This window comes from Molossus molossus, unplaced genomic scaffold (assembly GCF_014108415.1).
Source record: "Molossus molossus isolate mMolMol1 unplaced genomic scaffold, mMolMol1.p scaffold_m16_p_4, whole genome shotgun sequence".
NCBI lineage: Eukaryota > Metazoa > Chordata > Mammalia > Chiroptera > Molossidae > Molossus > Molossus molossus.
The window spans coordinates 91,366,446-91,389,779 of record NW_023425377.1 but is presented as its reverse complement, the minus strand read 5'-3'; the positions used below and the strand labels follow the sequence as shown (position 1 = coordinate 91,389,779).

Below are 23,334 nucleotides of genomic sequence, written 5' to 3'. Positions count from 1 at the left end.
AAAGCCAGAGTGACGCGTACAGAGCCACAGGAAGGATTTCACACCCTGCGCAGCCCCGGGTGCTCGCTGGCGCGCCGGGCTCCTTTGCCCGGCGCCCCGCCCACTGTTTCCACATTGCCCAATAGGCGCCGACGACGGTGGCCGGAGGAGGAGGTGTTGGGGCGGCCGGACGCTGAACGGCCGTTCACGTCTACGCGGTGACGTCATGCGTCGACGCACCTGTCGGGCTCCGGAGTCCTGCTGATTTTCTTCCCCTTCCGTGGGTCGGGGCCGGTTTGGTGCGGTCCGGAACCTTCAACTCCTTTCTTGTAGTCCAAGTCCTCCCGCAGCGGCCGAGCTCCGGCTGCGTGTTGAGGAAGGAGGGTGTGGTGGGTTGAAAGCTATTCTACTTCATTCCCGAGTTAGACCATGGATTCAGTTTTAGTCTCTCAAGAGGGAAGTGATGTTGGAGATTGTTATTTCTAATTTCGGGTAGAAACAGGTTGACTCTGGGGCCCAGAGCGAGCGTATCTAACTTAGTGCTTCTCCCGTGTTTGAAGGAGGACCAAAAAAAAAAAAAAAAAGTCCCATCTGGCAAAATTTCCGTAACCTCTTAAGTAGAAAACCCCAGGTGTCTTTTAAATTGCGATAGTTTTTGTTGTGTCCAGCTTCTTCGGGTGGAGCTCCCAGGGTTAGCTAGGTTTTAGGTTTGAAACAGATGCAGAATCCAAAGGCAGTGCAGAAAACAGCCAACGATTTTGCTATGCCTCTGAGCTGCAAGGTGAGTTGCATTCTGTGAGTGAAATTTCCTTAGCTGTCCTGTTCACGGTTTTGGGGTCAACTTGGACGCCAGGCTGTCATCTTGGTTTATCTTATAATAGATTTACCTACATGATGTTAAATTCACCCTGGTTAGATATATATTCTCCTGCATTCTTTAAGATTTCACTTGTTTTGTCCAGGAAACGTCGAGGGACCTTTGACTAGAATAGAAGTAGGTTCCAGGAAAAGATTAAATTTGAACTCAGAGTGGGATTTACGTTCGCTATATCTGCCCAAATGTAAAGCAGACATTGAGTTTTCTTTCTTTAGTTTAGGTTTTTGTGTATCTCAAGACATAGTTTGTGTGTATATATAAAATGTTTGTGTTTTGATCTTAAACTTGGACCAGAAGCTTCCTTAGAATCTCAGAAAATGATTTTGCATATAATATGCTTTATTTGTATAGGATTTTAAAACTAGAGCACATAGAAGGTAGTTATATATACATTATGCATATTTATTAGAATTGATTCAACAGTGATCATACCAATTTTTTTTGTAATTAAAAACTTCAGTTCTGCGAACTATAAACTTTTTTGATCTATGCAATTCAGTTACTGCACCATCATTGTGGTTTGTGTCATTGATTATTGAATCTTACCAGAAATGCTTTTTCTTTCATCTCCAAAGAGTTAATTTAGAAGACTTTTTTCTTGATGAGGTCTGTATGGAAGTAATTTAACTGATGTCAATTTTATATGCCTTTGTAACTACTAAATGTCTAGCTCTGGAGTACATATAGGAGTTAACATGCTAATGTATATATTGTTGATTTTTATTGTAAAAGGTGCTGCTGCTGATTGCATAGAATGGCTAAATAAAACAGATGTGAGATCTACAGATAACTTCTCAAATTGAGGATGCTTTTATGACTTCTAGTTAATAGGAGCAGCCACTGTTGACAGAGTACATGACACATTTCATTCCACTCCCACGTTCTACCTCCCACACTCTTCAGAGACTTATTTTTTTTAATAGTATAGCTTACATACAATATATTAGTTTCAGGTGTACAGCATAGTGATTTTTACATTTGTATACCTTATGTGATCACCACATGTCTAATAACTCAAAGCCTTTGATTCTTTGCTTGAAAAATGGGTCAATTGATTTTAAGAAGTCAATATGAATGTTTATTACGTGCATCACATCATTACTTGGAAATTGTTTTAGCATGTGTTTTCAATAATGTGTTGCTCATTAGAAATGTAAATATTTAACCAGGTTTTGGATATATACAGTTCAGGGAAACAGATTTGCTGAAGTTATGATTTTGTTAGTAAATTGGCTATTTTCCAGGTCATGTGGGTGACAGGCTTTCCATTTCCTGTTGTGACATGTTGGTAATAATTTTCAGACCATTCAGGAAGCCAGATTTGAGCTCTGTAGTGGATCAGATATCAAAGCAGTATTCTGTGGGTTTTGGCCACTATGACTGCTTTGTAGAACTTTTAGCAAAGTTTCTAGTCAAACTTGTCAGCAGTGATCTAAAACATATATGACATAATAAATGTTAATATTTATTGAGTAGATTCTATGATTTAGGATCTTTCCTAAATGGTTTTTGTGGATTATCTCAGTTCTCACACCAACTCCATGAGGTAAGGGCTTTCCAGTGTTCCCATTATACAGATGTGTAAACTGAGGCATAGAGGATTTAATTAATTTGCCTAAGATCTCAGTAATTGTCAGAACTTAGACTGAAGCCTGGCAGTATGATTTCAGAGCTCTTGTTCTCAATGGCTCCACTATATTGCAGATAACACTAATTCAAATGCTAGAAGTGCCCTGGTTGGTTTTGCTCAGTGGTTAGAGCATCGGCCTGCGGTCCAGAGAGACCTGGGTTCGGTTCCTGCTAAGGGCATGTACCTCGGTTGCAGTTTGTCCCCGGCCCTGGTTGGGTCATGCAGATGGCAGCCACTCGATGTGTCCCTTTCACGTGGATTTCTCTCTCTCTCTCCCTCTACCCCTTCCTCCCTCCCTCCCACTCTATCCGAACAAAAAATGGAAAAATGTCCTTGGGTGAGGATAAAAAAAAAAAAATGCAAGAAGAAAAGATAGGATAAGAGGGATGGCACCATAGGTTCATTTATTTTTTTCAATTATAAAAGTAGTGTAAAATTACAGAAACTGGAAAATCCTTTTTTCTTTTCTTTAAGACTCTCATTCTACTATAATAAACCCTGTTTTGGCATTATGTACATGTGTATATAAACATGGTATCTATGATTCATTTCGATTCTTAAAGATAAATGTTCCTTAGTTAAGTATAAAATGGAGGATGAACCCATGTGACGGGGAAACTACCCATTTGCATTGTTGAAATTTGCAATTTTGACTAGAACCGAGTTAAATGAATCTCTTTCTTGACCTTATAGAAAATAGTTGAACAGTTTGTCTTGTAAAATCATGACTGTTACTTGGTTTTCAAAGTGTAAGCCCTGTTAGCACCTTTTTGTTGGATTTTTGTTTCCCTTTATTCCTTGTTATAGTCTGAGCCTTATATTTGTGTGTGTTTTTCCTTTTAAAATCATCTAGCATTTAACTTTTGAATGGCTTTAATTTTTTTTTATCAATCTAGGAAATTTTCTTCAGAGTAGATAGCTGCTTTACTTTAACAGGTTATCCATTGCATACTTTTTTGAAGAAAAATACATGGTATAGCAATTTGGACATTCAGCTAACTTAACAGTAAGGATAAAATATCAAGTAGTATTACTTTTGGGAGCAGTCGATTTCTTGTCATGTCTTGTTTGGGTTGACAATTTGTATCAGAATAAATTCTTGCTACCATGATGTTCCAACCTGAGTTTCATGACGTTATATGGGATGGAGGGGTCATATCCTGATAAAATAAAATTGAGAAGCTTTTCATAAATTTTGTTTATGAAATTAGTTTTTACTACAGGTTTTTCCAAGAACCTTTCTTATCCTGTTAGCCATTAGACTTCTAGATGGGGATATGCTTCATTATCCTTGCTGCCTCTATGGTGAAACCTTTTACTGGACTTGTGTTCTGTGCACATACTCATCTCCGAACATGTTTGTTGCCTTCTGGGCTGCATAGCTTGATTCACGCCAATGCTTTTGCTTCTCCCATCTCTGCCCCATAAAATCCCACTTACTTTTTTTTAAACATCAGATATTATTTTTTAAATATGTTTTAATAGTAATTTTTAGAGAGGAAGGGAGAGAAAGATAGAAACATTGATTGGCTGCCTCTTGCACACCCCCTACTGGGGTTTGAGCCCACAAGCTGGGCATGTGCTCTGACCGGGAATTGAACTGGGACCTCTCAGTCCATGGGCCGATGCTCAATCCACTGAGCCACACTGTCCGGGCCCCACTTACTTTTTAAGGTCCAACTGGTATGTCTCTTCCAAAGGAGGCTTCTCATCAAATACAGTGGAATGGGGTCTTTTCTTTGAGTTCTTATATTAATTCTTCTGTCCTATCTGTCATGTATTGCCTTTTATTATGTGGATATATAGTAATTTATAGGAAAATATTAAAACATCCCTTTTGAGTACAGTATATAAAGTAATTTATACGGAAGGTTACTGAAAACTGTAAGCCCTATACAAATATGATGCCATTAATCAATAAAAATTGTGTTTATATTTTTTACGATTTCTTTAAAAAATTTTTTTTTTCTTTATTGACTTTAGAGAGAGAAGAAGTGAGAGGGAGAGAGATAGAAACATCGATGAGAGAGAACATCGATTGGCTGCCTCCTGCATGCCCCCCACTGGGAGCATGTGTCCTGACTGGGAATCGAACCGGCAACCTCTTGGTGCATGGGTTGATGCTCAACCACTGAGCCACACCGGCCAGACATACAATTTCTGACACATTAGTAGCTGTTCTATAAATATTGGAAAATGAATAAATTATTGTTTAACTTTATGGTCACATTTTAATATGTGATCAGTACTTAGCACATACAGTTCTTAAAATAGTTATTTGGAAATGCTGTGTACAAATGGCTAGATAAGTCAGTTTAACTTCCCTGTCATTAATGCTGTTGAGACTTTTGTCCATCTCTAATTGCTAACATTTGGGATTTTCATTTCTTTTTTTGGGGGGTGGGATGTGGACTTTCATTTCTTTCACTCAGATTGTGCACACTTTTCTGTCAGGTTACTAGCCAGCCAGACAGTTGACTGATACACCTTTGACTTTTAGCCATGGTCCTCAGCCCTAACCCGTCTTCTTTATGAGTGAGGTGAAAGTTTGTTGGGAGCTATGAAAAATTAGTGTACCATCTCAGATTGTTAGTCACTTAGCCACCCATTTCTAGGGTCTTCCTATTTCTGCCACCCCACCCCCCTTCTGGTGGTGTACTGCTTAGTGTTTAAAGTTTAGGGCTAGATTACATTCCCTTTGTTGTAGTCTGGCCTTAAATAGGATATATAATTCTACGCTTGGAAAAAACACTCTGATCTTGAGTCCTATAAGCTGTAGGAGACAAAAATTTGTTTCTTTCAACTGTTTTGATTTCTTAGATTTCTTTTTCACCATTCCCTACATTTTATTACCACATCCTCTTAAATATTTCTCAGAACTCTTTCTACTCCTCCGTATTGCTATGTCTTATTTCAGTATGCCCTCACTATCATATTTAGAATTGTTCAAGGGTCTACTAGAATAAGGGTCACCTAACTTTTCTCACTATCTTTAGTCTTTCAGTCTCTTGCTCTTCTAATCTATCTTCCACACTACTGCTAGCATTGGTCTGCTAAAATTTATATATGATCATGTGGTTTCTCTTTAAAAACTCTTAATGGTTTCCCATGTGTATAAATGAGGAAATAAGTTCCTTAGCATGACACGAGCCCCTTCCTTCTTGATCTGGCCTAGGTTCACCTCTCCAGCTACTCTTTAGTTCTCTTCCTCTTCTCTTCTGTAAGCTACCCAAGCAGGTTTTGTTACTATGGTGCTGTGTTTCTGCACCTTTTTTTTTTTTGCCTGTACTGACTTTTCATCTTATATACTTAGCCTAGTTAACTCATCCTAATAATTCATTTCTCATCTGAAACCTTCCCTCTGTTACTAAGTGTTCACAGATTTTCCCAGGCAGCATGCTTATTCCTTTTTAGTGTTATTAAATACCTTGTATATATCTCTCTTCTACTTATCATACCGTACTGTAATGATTTGTATGTGTTTCTCCTTCATTGCCTTGGGAATAGGGACCATATCTTATTTATTACCCCAGCAACCTGGCTTTGTGCCTGGTATATGCTAGCTGCTGAGTAAGTGATTGCTGAATGAATTAATAAATGACTCTCAGCCTTGGCTGGTGTTGCTCAGTTGGTTGAGCATCGTCCTATGCACCAAAAGGTTGCTGGTTTGATTCCCAGTCAGGGCATATGCCTTGGGCTGCCAGCTCAATCCAGGTAGGGAGCATGCAGGAGGCAGCAGATCGATGTTGCTGTCTCTCATTGATGTTTCTCTCTCTAAAAATCAATAAACTATTCTTTAAAAAATAAAATAACAACTGACTCTGAAAACTAACTTTAGCTACTAGGTACATGGTGATCCTGGAAACTCATGTAGGGAGAATAGGAAGACAGGCAGGTTTGGGGCAAATACTTATTCAGTTTGGGTTATGTTGAATTTGAGTTCTCATACAACATCTAAGGAGAAATGTGCCATTCATTTGTTATACATTTGTTATTCATTCATACTATAAATATTGATTGACTCAGAAAGACTTTGTAGCTAAAGAAAGATTATTCTAAAATTTATATGGAAAGGCAAAGGAACTAGAATAGCTAATACAATTTTGAAAATAAAGTGTGAGAAGTCACTCTATCCAATTTCAAGACTATAGAGCTACAGTAATCAAAATTGTGGTATTGCTGTAGGTAGAGATACATAGAGATACATAGATCAATGTAACAGAACAGAGAATTCTGAAATAGACCCACACAAATATGCCCAACTAATTTTGGCAGAGGCACATAAACAATTCACTGGAAGGAAATAAAATTTTCAGCAAATGGTGCTGGAACAGTTGGATATCCATATGTCAAAATAAACCAAAACAAAACAAAACAATGAACCTCAACCTGTGCCTTACACCTTACACAAAAATTTACTTACACTGGATCATGGACGTCAATGTAAAATGTACAACTATAAAACTTTTAGAATAAAAATTTAGAAGAAAATGTTTGGGAGGTGGGTTTCTTATATTTGACACCAAAAGCATTGTCCATTAGGAATAATTGATATATTGAACTCATCAAAATAAAGTATTTTTGTTTTGTGATAGACCTGGTTAAAATGAATAAAAGCTACAGAGTGGGAGAAAACATTTGCAAACAACATATCTGACAAAGGACTATTATCTAGGATATATATATATATATATATATATATATATATATATATATACACTAAAATATAAAACTTGGCAGTAAAAAAGCAATCCAGTTGGAAAATGGGCAAAAGATATGAACAGTCATTTCATTGTATAGGATATGCAGATAGTAGACAAACACATAAAAAGATGTTCAACATCATTAGCTGTTAGGGAAATGCAAATTAAATCATGAGACATCACTACACCTATTAGGATAGCTAAAATTAAAAAATAGTGACAACATCAAGTGCTGGTAAGGATATAGAGAAACTGGATCACTCATACACTGTTGATTGGAATGTAAAATTGGCAGTTTCTTAAAAACTAAACATATGATTACTGTATGTCCCACCTATTGCACTCCTTGGCTTTCATCCCAGAGAAATGACTTATGTTCACCAAAAAAACCCAAACCTGTACATGGATGTTTATAGCAGCTCTATTCATAATAGCCAGAAAAGAGCTATAAATTCTTCAATGGGTGAATGGTTAAACAAACTGTGTTATACCCATGCCATGGAATACTATTCAGCAATATAAAGGAAAGACTTATTGATACATAAAACAACCTGGATGAATCTGGAGAAATGCTGAGTGCAAAGAACTAATCCCCAAAAGTACTGTTTGATTCCATTTACATGCCATTCTTCAAATTTATAGAAATGGAAAACAGGTTATGGGTTGCCAGAGGTTAAGGAAGAGGGGAGGCGGAAGGGGGCTGGAAGAATGTGGGCATGGCTATAAAAGGGCAACAGGAGGGATACTTTTGATGGAAATGTCCTGTACCTTGACTATATCAATGTCAGTGTCCTGATTGTGATATTGTACTATAGTTTTATAAGTTACCACTGGTTGCTAAGTAAAGGGTACAAGGATCTCTATGTATTATTACAACTGCATGTGAAATCACAATTATCTCAAAACAAAAAGCAAAAAATTGAACATGTAGTATGTGCCAGATACTGTGCTCACCATTGAATATGTAATGTTGAGCAAAAGTGACACAGTGCTAGACCTCATGATACATTCTAGAAGGAAAGACAGACATTCATTAAATAATCACGTAAGTGTAATATTACAACTGTGTTGAGTGCCAAAATGGAGAAAAGGAGAGACATAAGAACTACCAATGAAAATCTGACCACGTCAGGAAAGATTTGCCTAGATAGTATGTAGGTCAATGGAGGTTTTCTGTACTAGTTGCATGACTGGACGCGTTATTTAAACTCTGTGCCTCATTCTCCTCATCCTTAAATGGGGATAATCATAGCACTTTGAGAATTTGTTAAATAAATAAAGGGATACTTAATCTGAAGAATGAGGAAGAGAGTTGATTAGATGAAGAGAAGTGTATGTTTCCAGCAGAGGGAACAATAGAGGCACCGAGGCAGGAGATAGAAAAGAACCTGATAGGACTGATAGGAAGATTAGTGAGTCAAGAGCACTTGCAAGAAGTACACACTAAAAAAATAAAGCTGGAGAAGTAAGCAGAGGCCAGGCTTTTGAATTTGTCTGCTAAGGGTGGTAAGAAATTATTAGGACTAATCCAATCCATGGAGTGGGGAGAGATTACTAGTCAGACTTGCTTTTAGAAAAGACTGTGCTGGCCTGGTTGGTGTGGTTCAGTGGTTGAGCTTCAACCCAAGCACCAGGAGGTCACCAGTTCAATTTCCGGTCACCGCTCATGCCCAGGTTGTGGGCCAAATCCCCAGTGGGGGGCATGCAGGAGGCAGCCAGGCGATCTTCTCTCTCATCGATGTTTCTATCTCTCTCTCCCTCTCCCTTCCTCTCTAAAATCAATAAAGAAAAAAAATTTTAAAAATAAAAGACCATACTGGCTGCCATGTGGAAATCAGATTAGAAGAAGGCAAGGTGATTTTACATAGATCATTTAGGAACTTATTGCAGTAAACCAGGCTTCATCCCTGAAGATTTTCATTGGTTATCACTATAATCTTCGTAAATCTGTAAAAATATATTTATAAGCTATGTGTGTCTGTCATAATGTTTTGAATATATTTCTGACAATTAAAAAGGAAAAGGTGACTATAGTATTGTTTTCATATTTTTTAATATGCAAAATTTCAGTTGCTGTATTATGCTTTAAATAGCCATTTGTGGGCAAGCCTGGGAATTGCGTTTAGAACCTGAAAAGACTTAACACTGGTATCTAGATTGCTTTATATTTTCTTTTTCTTTTTTATCCTCACTTGAGGACATTTTTTTTTGCATTTATCTTCAGATAGAGTAGGAGGGAGAGGGGGAGGAAAAGAGAGAGAGAGAAACATCGACATGATCCACTGGTTGCTACCCACACAACCCCAACTGGGCCGGGGACAAACTGTAACCGAGGTACATGCCCTTAGCGGGAATCAAACCCGGGACTCTTTGGTCCTCAGGCTGATGCCCTAACCGCTGAGCCAAACCGGCCAGGGCTATATTTCCTTTTTGCTATCATAGAATTTTAATACTTTATAGCAGTGCTGTTATATAAAAATATTTGTGCTGTAACTGCAAGCCACATATGTAATTTTAAATTTCATTAAAAGGTAGAAAGACAGTGATGAGGTTAATTTTAATAAGTATTTTATTTAACCCAGTATATCTAAAGTATTCTTTCAACATTTCAATATAAAACTATTAATGAAATATTTGATTTCTTATAAAGTCTTAGAAATCCACTAGATGTTTTACTGTAGAGCACATCTCAGTTTGCACTAGTCATGATTCACAGATAGTGGGTGCTGAACAGACGGTACAGCTCTATAGGTTTCTGGGTTAATAAGAGTAGTTTTTTTTTTAAGTTATCAAATTTATGGAAATAGAAACCCATGCAGGCCTGAGTTTAATAAACTTTTGGAATAAAGTTGGTTATTCTTGTTAAAAAGAAAGATGTGGAGTTCTAGTTGCCTCGGCGGTGTTAGTAAAATTAACTTTCTTAAACATTTTGAACGAGTTAAGTTGCCAGTTAACACTTACGGTTCTTGAGGGACTTTTAGGGATAAAATGGAGGAGATATGTTGGAACTTGCTGATTGAGGTCCCAGTATATAGAAAGCCTGTAACTAATGTTTATTTGGTGTATATTATATGTATTAAGCCCTTCTAGTTTGACTATCAACATAAAGAAGTGAAGAATAGAATGTGTTCTTTGCAAACTCTTAGCCTGAATGCTTTGATACGCCAAAATTGAAATGATTCTTTAACTATTAATGCTTTTATAAACAAAACAAAACAAAACAAAACAAAACAAAACAAAAACCCTATGGTTATTTACTCAAGAGCCATAATATTTAACTTGATTGCTTCTGTGGACACTGCAAAATTCTTAGCATGATCAGTTATTTTTATACTATTCTATTTTAACATAGACCTTAAATATAAAAACTCTTGCTTTTTAATACAGTCTAACAAATTTCAGTATGTAATAATAGGCCATCTTTGGTAGAAGTAACCATAAAACAGTAAAAAAGTTGTAAAGCATTATGTATTTAAATTTTGGTTATTCTGCCCTGGCCGGTTTGGCTCAGCAGTTAGAGCATCGGCCTGGGGCCATAGAGTCCTGGGTTTGGTTCCTGTTAAGGGCACGTACCTTGGTTGCGGTTTGTCCCTGGCCCCGGTTGGGGTTGTGTGGGTGGCAGCCACTGATGTGTTTCTCTTACATCGATGTTTGTCTCTCTATCTTCCTCCCTCGCTCCCTCCCGCTGTATCTGAAGATAAATGTAAAAATGTCCTTGAGTGGGGATAAAAAAAATAATAACAAAAAAATTTTTTGGTTAGTCTTCCAAGCGCAGATGAATACTGTTATGGAGAGTATTTGTTTATTGAAAAATATATAGGTTAATCCTCACCTGAGGATATTTTACCATTAATTTTTACATAGAGTGGAAGGGCAGGGAGAGAGAGAGAGAGAGAGAGAGAGAGAGAGAGAGAGAGAGAGAGAAACATTGATGTGAGAGAGACACATCGATTGGTTGCCTCCCGCTTAACCCCACCTGGGGCCGGGATTGAACCTGCAACCAAGGTATGTGCCCTTGAGCAGGAACTGAACCCTCAACCCTTTGGTCCATGGGCTGATGCTCCAACCACTGAGCCAAATCAGCTGGAGCAGTATATTTTTTACCTCATTGTTTGAGTAAGCATTTTGACACTTATTATCCATGTTATGTACCAGTCACTATCAGATGCTGAGAATAAAGATATGTTCTCAAGGAGCTCTTAAAACTTCAACTTCTCTAAATTAGGAAATTTATGTAAATAAATCTGTTAAAAATAATATTTTATTTTTCTAAAAAATATATAAAAGCTTTATAAGTATTATTTAATTATTATAGCTCTTTGATGTTAATTTCCTTGTGCAGAAGGAAAATTTTTTGAAGACAAGAGATTGTCTTGAAACACTCCAAGTCTTCAGCACTAGAATTTAGCATGAGAGCTGGAGTATGCTTAGTTCCATTCATCTTTTATTTTGTATGTACTTATTATAACATATGTAGTAAGTCTTGTTTTATACGGCTTACTAGTTTTGTTAATGGTGGAAGTGGAGCTCTTGGAGTACTGTGGGGAAAAGAATTTCCTGAGGCACCCACTGGATGATGGGGTTTTGTGGAAAGCTTTGTTGATGATGTAAAATTGAGGAGGCTCCCTTCCAAGGTCCCAACTCCATCAGTTTTACCATGGAAAATGCCCAATCTTGTCTTTATCAGGGCCAAGATTAAGGCCACTGTCCAGAATTTCTGCTCCATATTGAAGTCCAGTCCAGTCCAGCATCTGGATAGCTTAGCTTGTGTTCCCAGCTGCAGTCCAGCAGTCCATTTCACATGGGGTCCACATGGCCATGTACCATGTGGCTGCTTAAGGCTACATGACTATGAAGAGGGAACAGGTGAGAACACTGGTCACAGAGCAAGAGAGAAAAGGGAACAAGCAAGAGAGAGGGAACTCTTTGTCATTTTCCTAATTTTTTTTTTTATTATTGAATTTTAGAGAGGAAGGGAAAGGGAGAGGGAATTTAGAGAAACATCGATATAAGAGGGAAACATTTGTGAGAGCAGAACATTGATTGGCTGCCACCTGCATGTTCCCTACTGGAAATCGAGCCAACTGAGCCACACTGGCTAGGGCTCTCTGGGGATTTTAACCTTCCAAGATTTTGCAGGCTTGCAAATTCATTGTTTCCCAGCTAGACTGATAGGCAAGCACCTTCCTTAAATGACCCCGACTTCACTGCACATTTGACTTCACTGTGCATGTGCTTATCTCCCCTTTGTTATATCCCTTCCCCCAGTGATTTGCAGGGAATGGACTAGTGGTTCCCTGCAGAGCATGAAGCTGCAGCTTATAATGATGCCCAGATGACCATGCTTGTAATGTCTGGCTTCCCCTTTGCTCTCTTTCTATTGTGAACATTAATAAACTAGTTATGACATTAATAGTTTCACTATATTTATGACTACCTTGCAAATCCCACACACGGACCTTCTAAGTCTGTTGCTAATGTCTACCAATTTGATGTTGAACAAATAGGTAGATGTATTTTTAAAAATTCAAACTAGGAGTAATACTATTTTCAGAGTATAGAGAGTAAGAACAATGAAAACTTATGCTTGTTTAATATTGTCAACTTTAAAAAAATGAAATTGTTGCCCTGGCCAGTTTGGCTCAGCGGTTAGAGCGTCGGCCTGCGGTCCTGAGAGACCCAGGTTTGCTTCTCGCTAAGGGCGCATACCTCAGTTGCAGTTTGTTCCCGGCCTTGGTTGGTTGTGCGGGTGGCAGCAACTCGATGTGTCCCTTTCATGTCGATGTTTCTTTCTCCCGCCCTCCCTCCCACTCTATCTGAACAAAAAAATGGGAAAAAAAAAATGAAATTGTTACTGTTATCATGTTTTCCATGACTGATATTTGACTATCAGCTCTGTCGATTTTAAATTTTAAAATGATGAAAAGAGAATGAAATTAACATTAAAATAATTTAAATTACAGTATTTAAAATGAGTACTTGTCTTTGCTAAAATATACAGAAGGGACAGTCTCACTTTCAGACCTGGTACCTCAGCCATGTTATTCCTTACCCCTGTGGGCAACTTCCTTGGAAATCCCTCCAGAGATAGTCGGTACATGCCCAAGCAATTATATACTGTGTTCATCCCACCCCCTCATATATTGCAGTATACTGTAAAGACTTCTCTGTACTTTGTTCTTTAACTTAACAATTGATCTTGGAGATCGTTTATACCACTACCTAAAGAAATTCTTCATTCTTTTTTACAGCTGCATAGTGAGAATAGAATTATTAAATCATCCCACAACATTTAACATGATAGATGTTCTGGTATTGTTATAGTGAATTAAATTAGTATTTTTTCAATACAGAGATCAGAGGCTTCCTTTTGTCATGTTAAACTAGATGATTTTTATATGTTGGGAAAATTTTTAAACAATTTTTTCCCTTTTTTCAGATAACCAGACAGCTCAATGGAGTCTGAGCAACTGTTCCATAGAGGCTACTATAGAAACAGCTACAACAGTATAACAAGTGCAAGTAGCGATGAGGAACTTTTAGATGGAGCAGGTGTCATTACGGACTTTCAAACTTCTGAAGATGACAATTTGTTAGATGGTGACACAGTCGTTGGTAAGTTTAGCATTACAACTCTTAATTTTTATAGTCATAAATATCTACTAATCTGTATATACTTGTTTTACCAAAGTTGTGTATTTGGGTAACTATTTTATTTTTGTAAATATATTGATTTTAGAGAGAGAGAGAGGAAGGGAGAGGGAGAAAGATAGAAATACCTATGTGAGAAAAAGCCATCAATCATCTGCTTCCTGTATGACCCCCACCAGGGATCAAACCCACAACCCGTGCTTGTGTCCTGACCGGGAATCAAACCAGTGACCTCTTGGTGCACGGGTCGACGCTCAATCACTGAGCCACACTGGCCGGGCTGGGTAACATATTTTAAATTGAGGTGATTCATGTAACATAAAAAACACTTTTAAAAGTGTACAATTCAGTGGCATTTATCACATTCACAGTGTTGTGCAACTACTACTTCTTTCTAGTTCCAAACATTTTCATTATCTCAAAAGAATACCTTGTATATGAATAAACTTTAAAATTAAATATAACATAATGCAGAAATCGATAAAGCTATAATTGGGGAGCTCAGAAAAACAGAACTAATAGGATATAAACTGATATATTGGAAGAGATTTATTATGAGCAATTGGCTCACATGATTGTGGAGGCTGAGGGGTCTCATGACATGCTATCTGCAAATTGGATGTCCAGGAAAGTTGTTGGTATAGTCCTAGTCCAAATCCAAAGATCTGAGAACCAGGGGAACGAGTTGAGAAGTCCCAGTTTGTGTCTGAATGCTCCAGATCCAGGAGCACTGATGTCCAAGGGCAGAAGAAGATCGATTATGTCTCAGCTCAAGCAGAGAACAAATTCACCCTTTCTTTGCCTTTTTGTTCTATTTAGATCCTTAACTGATTGGACAATTCCCACCTTCATTGGTGAGAGCATCTCTTTTTTTTTCCAGTTTTCCAATTCAAACGCTAATGTCTTCTGGAAAGACCCTCATAGACACATACACAAAAAATGTTTTACCATTATCTAGGCATCCCTTAGCCTGGTCAGGTTGACATAAAATTAACCATCACAACAATCATCAAATTCTAAGTGTGGAAATTGATGAATTTCTACAAAGTGAACATCTTGTATAACTACCCCTCTATCAAGAAGTAAAACATTATCGGGATCCCAGAAGGTCTAAAATTTATATTCCATGTGACAAGGTCATGATAATTTCAGCTATGCTACATTGTTTTTTTCTAAAAATTGATTTGAGAGAGATGAGTCTTCTGTCTTAAGGGTTTTTATCTGTGTACTTTTCTGGGAGAACTGAGAAAATAGTTGGGTAAATCTTGTTTTGTGCTGTGGTTCTAATTAAGAATTTCAGTTGAAAAAGTGTCAATAGTTATGGGCTAAGCCTATAAAAATATTAGCTTAAGTAAATACATAAAATCACAGAGAGTCTATGGATCTGTTTAAACAGTTCTAAAATACTAACATTTAGAGGAAATTCCTTAGAAGAATATTTTTGAATATTGATTTAAAAAAATTATCAACCTTGCTTGACTTAACTACTTCTAATGATTTATTTGTGATAGCTTTTCAAAATATTGTTGTATCATTGGCAAACAGTGACAATTTTGTGTCTTCCTAATCTTTATAGCTTTCTCCTCCTCTGTCCCCCTTGCTTTGCTTTGCTGGCTCTAGTAAATTGTTGAATGCAAATGGTGATTGCAGGCATCTTTGGTCTTGTTCCGACCCTAAAGTTTCACCATTTAGTATTGACCTCAAAGTTTTAGGTATGATGTTTAATCTGGACTTTTGTGTTACATTTTATCAGATTAAACAGGCTCATTATCTATTCTTACCTGCAAAACTAATCTATAACAACAGGAATCAAAATAGTAGTTATTTTTGAACCTGGAAGAGGGAACAATTTAAAATCATGAAGGGATGTTGAATTTATCATTTTCCCTCCATTTTTTTGAGATGATCATCTGATTTATATCTTTTTTCTGTTATTAAACTTTAGTTGATTTTCAGATGTATTAATGCATTATTTTTTGTTAATTGCTGCATTTGATTTACTTATGTATTGTTCAGGATTTTTGCATATATATTTATAACTGAGGTTGGCTGATAGTTTCCCTGTGTCATACTCTTATTAGGTTTTGGTATCAAGGTAATACTTCCCTCATAAAGTGAGTTGTAGTAATGTCTTTTTCTAGTCTCTGGAGGGGTTTATGTAAGACTGGCATTATCATTTCTTGCTTAAATTTTGGTATAATTTGCCAATGAAACGCTTGGCTTAGAATTTTCTTTGTATTAAAGTTTTAAATTATGTTTCAAGTTATTTAATGATTATAGTACTATTCTGCTGTTGTTTCTTTTTACATCAGTTTGGTAAGTTGTATTTTTCTCAAAAATTCTTCTTTTTATTTAAAACATTTATTTGCATAAAATTGTTTTAATGACTGTAGGTTCTGTAGTCATGATAATGACTTTTTCATCCTGATAATGGTTGATTGTGTCCTTCTCTTTTCTCCTTCCCTTCCTCCTCCTTCTCTCCTCCCTCCTTAAAAATCAGTGTCCTGTAAATTTGTCAGTCATCAGACTTTCCAGTGAACTACTTTTGCCTTTGTTCTTTTCTGTTATGTATTCATTTTCTATTTCATTAATTTCTGATCTTAATTCCCCTACTTTCTTTGGATTTATTTTCCTGTATTTTTTTTAACTTCTTAAAATGGCTAGTTCCTTAATTTTAAGCCTCTTTTCAGGTAAATACATTTAAAGCTGTACATTTCCGTCCAGATTCTTATTATTGTTGTCACCAATTAAAAATTCCTTCTAACAGAATAGAGAACCCAGTAATGGACCCAAGGCAATATGCTCAATTAATATTTGACAAAGGTGGCAAGAGCATACAGTGGAGTAAAGACAGCCTCTTTAATAAATTGTGTTGGGAAACTTGGACAGCTACATGCAAAAAAATGAAACTAGACCATCAACTTACACCATACACAAAAATAAACTCAAAATGGATAAAAGACTTAAATGTGACCCGTGAATTTATAAAAATTCTAGAAGAAAATGTAGGCAACAAAATTTCAGACATCATACGCAGAAGAATTTTCACTGATACATCACCTAAGGCAACAGAAACAAAGGAGAAAATGAACACATGGGACTACATCAAACTCAAAAGCTTCTGCACAGCAAAAGAAACAACCATCAAAATGAAAAGGCAACCCACTGTATGGGAAAACATCATTGCCAACGATACATCAGATAAGGGGTTAATTTCTAAAATATATAGGGTGCTCATACAACTCAACAAAAGGAAGGCAAAGAACCCAATTAAAAAATGGGCAGAGGAGCTGAATAGACACCTCTCCAAACAGGACATACAAATGGCCAAGAGACATGAAGAAATGTTCAATATCACTAATCATCAGAGAGATGCAAATTAAAACAATGAGGTATCCCCTCACACCTATCAGAATGGCTGCCATCAACAAATCATCAAACAACAAGTGTTGGCAAGAGTGTGGAGAAATGGAGACTCTAGTGCACTGCTGGTGGGAATGCCGACTGGTGCAGCCACTATGGAAAACAATATGGTGTTACCTCAAAAAATTAAAAATTAAACTTCCATTTGACCCAGTGATCCCACTTCTAGGAATATACTCTAAGAAACCTGAAACACCAATCAGAAAGAATATATGTACCCCCATGTTCATAGCAGCACTATTTACAATAGCTAAGATCTGGAAACAGCCCAAGTGTCCATCGGTAGACAAATGGATAAAAAAGCGGTGGTACATATACACAATGGAGTACTATGCAGCTGTAAGAAAGAAAGATCTCTTATCCTTTGAGACGACATGGAGGGATCTGGAAAGTATTATCCTAAGTGAAACAAGCCATGCAGAAAAAGACAAATACCACATGATCTCACTTATATATGGAATATAATGAATATAACAGTCTGAGGAATAGAGTAGACCCAGAAACATGGAAGTAGGGTGCAAACTGACAACCCTCAGAAGAGGGGGTGGTGGGGGGTGGGAAGAGATAAACCACAGAACTTATATGCATATATGCATGACCAATGGATATGTACTACAAAGCCGGGGATGGGACAAGGGGGGTATGGGGAGGAGGGTGTCAATGGGGTTAAAAAAGGAGAAACATCTGTAACAACAACAAAAAAAATCCCTTCTAACTTCTATAATGATATCTATTTAGGTTTATAGGTAATATCAACATTTTGAAATTTTTTGAGATCTGCATTGTGACCCAGGAAAAGGTCTATTTTTGTAAATGTTCCATGTATGCTATAGAAGAGTATATAATATGAAGTTTTGGTTTATAGTATTCTCTATATGTCCATTAGATAAAGTCTGTTAATCTTCTGATGAACTCTTTTTTTCCCATTTATTTTTCTCCTTGCTTGTTTCTATCAAATATTTGATAGTGGTGCATTAAAATGTATCTAAAGACTTATCTACTACTATCTATTGTTGTTATGTAAATTTTTGCTTTATATACTTTGATCTTAAGTTATTAGGTTATATCTTCCTTGAACTGAACCATATTACTTTTATTGTGAAGTGACTCTGTTTTCCAATACTACTTTCTTTCAAGGCTCCTTTGATAACAGTCTAGCTCCCAAATTTTCTTTGGGTTTAGGGTTTGCATGCACTGTTTTTAAAATCTTTTTACTTTTAGCCTCTCTGTATCCATGTGCTTTAGTTGAGACTCTCGTAATCATGTTGAGAGCTAAAATGTCTTATGTTTTTGAGGGATGAACATTGTAAAACCATTCAGTTTTTTTTTTTCCCTCTCACCTGAGGACATTTTTTGATATTTTGTTCAGATAGAGTGGGAGGTAGAGAGAGGAAGAGAGAGAGAAACATCGACATGAAAGGGACACATCGAGTGTCTGCCACTCGCATGGCCCAACCAGGGCCGGGGACAAATTGCAACCGAGGTACATGCCCTTAGCGGGAACCGAACCCGGGTCTCTCTGGGCCACAGGTCGACACTCTAACCGCTGAGCCAAACCGACCAGGGCAACCATTTAGTTTTTTATATTTACTTTCTGGCTTGTCATTTCTGAGAATTCCTAGATTTTCTTTCTTTTGTGGTGCAGTAACTGTGTAGCATGATTTGACTGTCCTCCTCGAAAGCTTTGCTATTTCTCTTTTTCCTCTCTGATGCTTTTGCTTAGTGAGTAGAATTGACAACTAAGGTTAAAATTTAATGTCATATAGTGTGTCCAAATGTAGATCTAAAGCACCTGTACTTAATGGGTAAACTACAGTTAATCTGACACTTTTAGTAGTAATATACGTAGTTTGAGGAGTAAAGGATATGCTTTTCTATTAATGTCTATCTCGTATAAGTGATTATTTTTATTAACATTTCTTTAAAAAGAATGTTCTTATTATAGAAAATTTTAAATATGTGTATAGGGAAAAGTATTATGTACCTTCTTATTCTCATAATTTAGCTTAAATGATTATCAACTCATGGTCAATTTTATTTAATCTTTGCTTCCTTCTCCCAATTATTTTGAAAAAAATCTCTGAAACATTGCATATTTTAGGTAGATGGATATACTGATAAAGAGTCGCTCCTTCATCAGACTTGACTCAGGCTCCTCTGAATTCTCTTCCTGGGTAGGAGCCTCACTTTTGATTTGTTTCAGTATTGCTCAGTTTTGGCAAGAATCCTATAAAGTTGATTTAGCCTCAAACCTCCACCCTCCTAATCCTCCACCACCCTCAAGGTGATAATCTCATCACCCTGGCCTGCACATTAGCAAGATTTCTATTAGCTAGAACATTGGTTCCCCTCTACCTTACCCCAGATGTTTCCTTTTAGTAACTTTTTAAAAATCCTCATCCAAGGAAGTGTTTTTTATGGATTTTTTAGAGTGGAAGGGAGAGAGAGAGGGAGAGAAACACTGATGTGAGAGAAAAACATGGATCGGTTGCCTCCCTGGCACACCCTAACCAGGGATCAAACCTGCAACCTAATTACGTGCTCTGTTTGGTAATCAAACCCATGACCTTTTGGTGTGCAGAATGACACTCCAATCAACTGAGCAACCCGGCCAGGGCCTCTTAGGTTTTACAGTTTTTTACTTAATGAATTTATTGGGGTGACATTGGTTAATACAGTTAGGTTTCAGGTGGCCTGGCTGGTGTGGCTCAGTGGTTGAGCGTTGACCCATGCACCAAGAGTTTGTCAGTTCAATTCCTGGTTAGGGCATATGCCTGGTTTGTGGGCCAAGTCCCCAGTGGGAGGCATGCAGGAGGCGGCCAATTGATGTTTCTGTCTCTCTCTCCCTCTCATTTCCTCTCTCTAAAATCAACAAAGAAAAAAAAAAAAAGGTTTTGCTCTGGCTGGTTTGGCTCAGTGTTTTTGGCTCAGTAGTTAGAGCGTCTGCCTGTGGTCCAGAGAGACCCGGGTTTGGTACTTGCTAAGGGCACGTGCCTCGGTTGCAGTTTGTCCCTGCCCTGGTTGGTCGTGCGGGTGGCAGCCACTCGATGTGTCCCTTTCATGTCGATGTTTCTCTCTCTCTCTCTCTCTCTCTCTCTCTCTCTCTCTCTCTCTCTTCCTTTCTCTCCCTCCCACTCTATCAGAACAAAAAATGGAAAAATGTCCTCAGGTGAGGATAAAAAAAAAATTAGGTTTCAGGTGTACAATTCTATAATACATCCTCTGTATATTGTATTGGGTGTTCACCACCCAAGTCAAGTAATTTCCATCACCATTTATTCCCCCTTTACCCTCTTCTGCCATCTCCCAACCCTGTTTTCCTCTGGTGATCACCATACTGTCTGTGTCTTTGAGGTTTGTTTGTTTTTTTTGCTTAATCCTTTCACCTTTGTCACCCAGCCTTCCCAAGCCCCTCTCTTCTGACAGCTGTTAGTCTGTTCTCTCTATCCACGAGTCCATTTCTATTTCGTTTGTTAATTTAATTTGTTCATTAGATTCCACATATAAGTGAAATCATATGGTACTTATCTTTTTCTCGTTGGCTATTTCACTTAGCATAATACTCTCCAGGTCCATCCATGCTGTCCCAGAAGATAAAATGTCCTTTTTTTTAAATTTTTATGGCTGAGTAGCATTCCATTGTGTAAATGTACCACAGCTTTAATATTATTATTATTATTATTATTATTATTTTATTTTATTTCCTTCTTATTGGGGTGAAACTGGTTAACAAAATTATGCAGGTTTCAGGTGCACAATTCCACAATATATCATCTGTACACTGTATTGTGTGTTCATCACCCAAGTCAAGACTCTGTTCATCACCATTTTTCCCCCATACCCTTCTCCACCTCCCTCCATCTCCGTCCCCCCACCCAACCCCCTGGGCAATCACCACACTGTTGTCTGTGTCCATGAGTATTTTCTTTAAAAAAAAATTTTTTTTTGCTTAAACTCCCCAGCCTCTCTCCCCTGACATCTACCAGCCTCTTCTTTATGGGTCTGTCACTGTTTTTCTTGCTAATTCATTTTTTTCATTAGATTCCACATATGAATGAATCATGTGGTACTTGTCTTTCTCTGACTGGCTTATTTCACTTAGCTTAATGCTGTCCAAGACCATCCAAGCTGTTGCAAAGGGTAAGATTTCTTTTTTTTTTTTATGCCTGAGTAGTATTCCATTGTGTAAATATACCACAGCTTTTTTATCTACTCATCTACTATTGGACACTTGTGCTGCTTCCAAATCTTGGCTGTTGTAAATAACACTGCAATGAACTTAGGGATTTCTTTGGATATATTATCAGAATTGGAATTGCGGCGTCTACAGCAGTTCCATTTTTAATTTTTTGAGGAAACTCTATACTGTTTTCCACAGTGGCTGCACCAATTTACAGTCCCACCAACAGTGCCCAAGGGTTTCATTTTCTCTACATCCTTGCCAGTGTTTGTTTGTTGATTTATTGATCATGGCCATTCTGACAGGTGTGAAGTGATGTCTCATTGTGGTTTTAATTTGCATTTTTCTGATGATTATTGATGTTGAGCATCTTTTCATGTCTATTGGCCATCTGTATGACCTCTTTTTTTTTTTATCCTCACCTGAGGACATGTTTTTCATTTTTTGTTCAGATAGAGCAGGAGGAAGAGAGAGAGAGAGAAACATTGACGTGAAAGGTACACATCGAGTGGCTGCCACTGGGTCGGGGACAAACTGCAACCGAGGTACATGCCCTTAGCGGGAACTGAACCTGGGTCTCTGTGGACCACAGGCCGACGCTCTAACTGCTGATCCAAACCGGCCAGGGTTGTATGACCACTTTAGAGAAGTGTCTCTTCAGGTACTTTGCCCATTTTTAAATTGGCTTATTTGTTTTTTTGGTGTTGAGTTTTTATAAATTTTGAATATTAACCCCTTAACAGATGTATCATTGGTGAATATGTTCTACCATTCAGTGGGTTGTCTTTTCATTTTGTTGATGGTTTCTTTTGCTGTGCAAAAACTTTCTAGTTTGTTGTAGTCCCACTGGTTTATTTTTTCTTTTGTTTCCCTTGCCTGAGGAGATGTATCAGGAAAAATATCCTTTGGGTGGTGGGCACATACAGATCATGTTATCATGGAAATGTACACTTAAAACCCATGTGAACTTATTAACCAATATCACCCTAATAAATTAAAGAAAAAAACAATGAAAAAACATATTACTATGAGAAATGTTTGAGATTTTGCTACCTACATTTTCTTCTAGGATTTTTATGATTTGGAGTCTTACATTTAAACATTTAATCCATTTTGAGTGTATTCTTGTGTATGATGTAAAAAGGTGGTTTAGTTTTATGTTTCATGTATCTGTTCAATTTCCCAACACCATTTATTGAACAGGCTGTTCTTGCCTCCTTTGTCAAATGTTAATTGACCATAAAGGTGTGGGTTTATTTCTAGGCTCTTTGTTCTGCTCTGCTGAGCTATGGTTGTTTTTATGCCAGTATCATGCTGTTTTGATTAGTATGGCTTTGTAGTATCATTTCATATCATGTAGTGTGAGTCTTCCAGCTTTGTTCTTCTTTCTCAAGATTGCTGTGACTATTTGGGGTCTTTTTGGTTCCATATAAATTTTTAGAATATTTGTTCCTGTTCTGTGAAATAATTCCATTGGTATCTTGATAGGAATTGTGTTGAATCTATAGATTGCTTTGGGTAGTATAAATATTTTAATAATGTTAATTCTTTCTATACATGAACACAGTATATACTTCCATTTGTTTGTATCTTCAGTTTTTTTCTTCAGTGTCTAATACTGAGTACAGGTCTTTTACATTCTTGGTTAAATTTATTCCCAGATATTTTTAAAAAATAATGTTTTTATTGATATTTTAGAGAGAGAGAAAGGGAGAGAGAGATAGAAACATTGATGTGAAAGAGAAACATCGATTGGCTGCCTCCTGCATGGCCCCTACTGGGGATCGAGCCTGCAACCCGGGCATGTGCCCTAACCAGGAATTGAACCATGAGTTCTCAGTCCATGGGATGAAACTCAGTCCACTGAGCCACACCAGGCAAGTGGTACTTT

The 23,334-nt window shown here is 37.4% G+C and overlaps 1 protein-coding gene across 4 annotated transcripts in view; it reads left to right on the top strand.

Moving 5' to 3' along the window:
• The first annotated feature begins 244 nt into the window (after positions 1–244).
• The window catches only part of CLCN3 (chloride voltage-gated channel 3), a 75,198-nt gene continuing 52,108 nt past the window's right edge, over positions 245–23,334 (top strand). The window contains exons 1-2 of one of the 4 annotated variants that reach the window (XM_036281596.1): positions 245–760; positions 13,629–13,804. In XM_036281596.1, coding sequence (XP_036137489.1) covers positions 13,645–13,804 — 160 coding nt within the window. In that variant the 5' untranslated portion in view covers positions 245–760; positions 13,629–13,644. The remainder of the gene's footprint in view (positions 761–13,628; positions 13,805–23,334) is intronic. The other 3 variants (XM_036281592.1, XM_036281594.1, XM_036281597.1) reach the window with 3 other exon arrangements.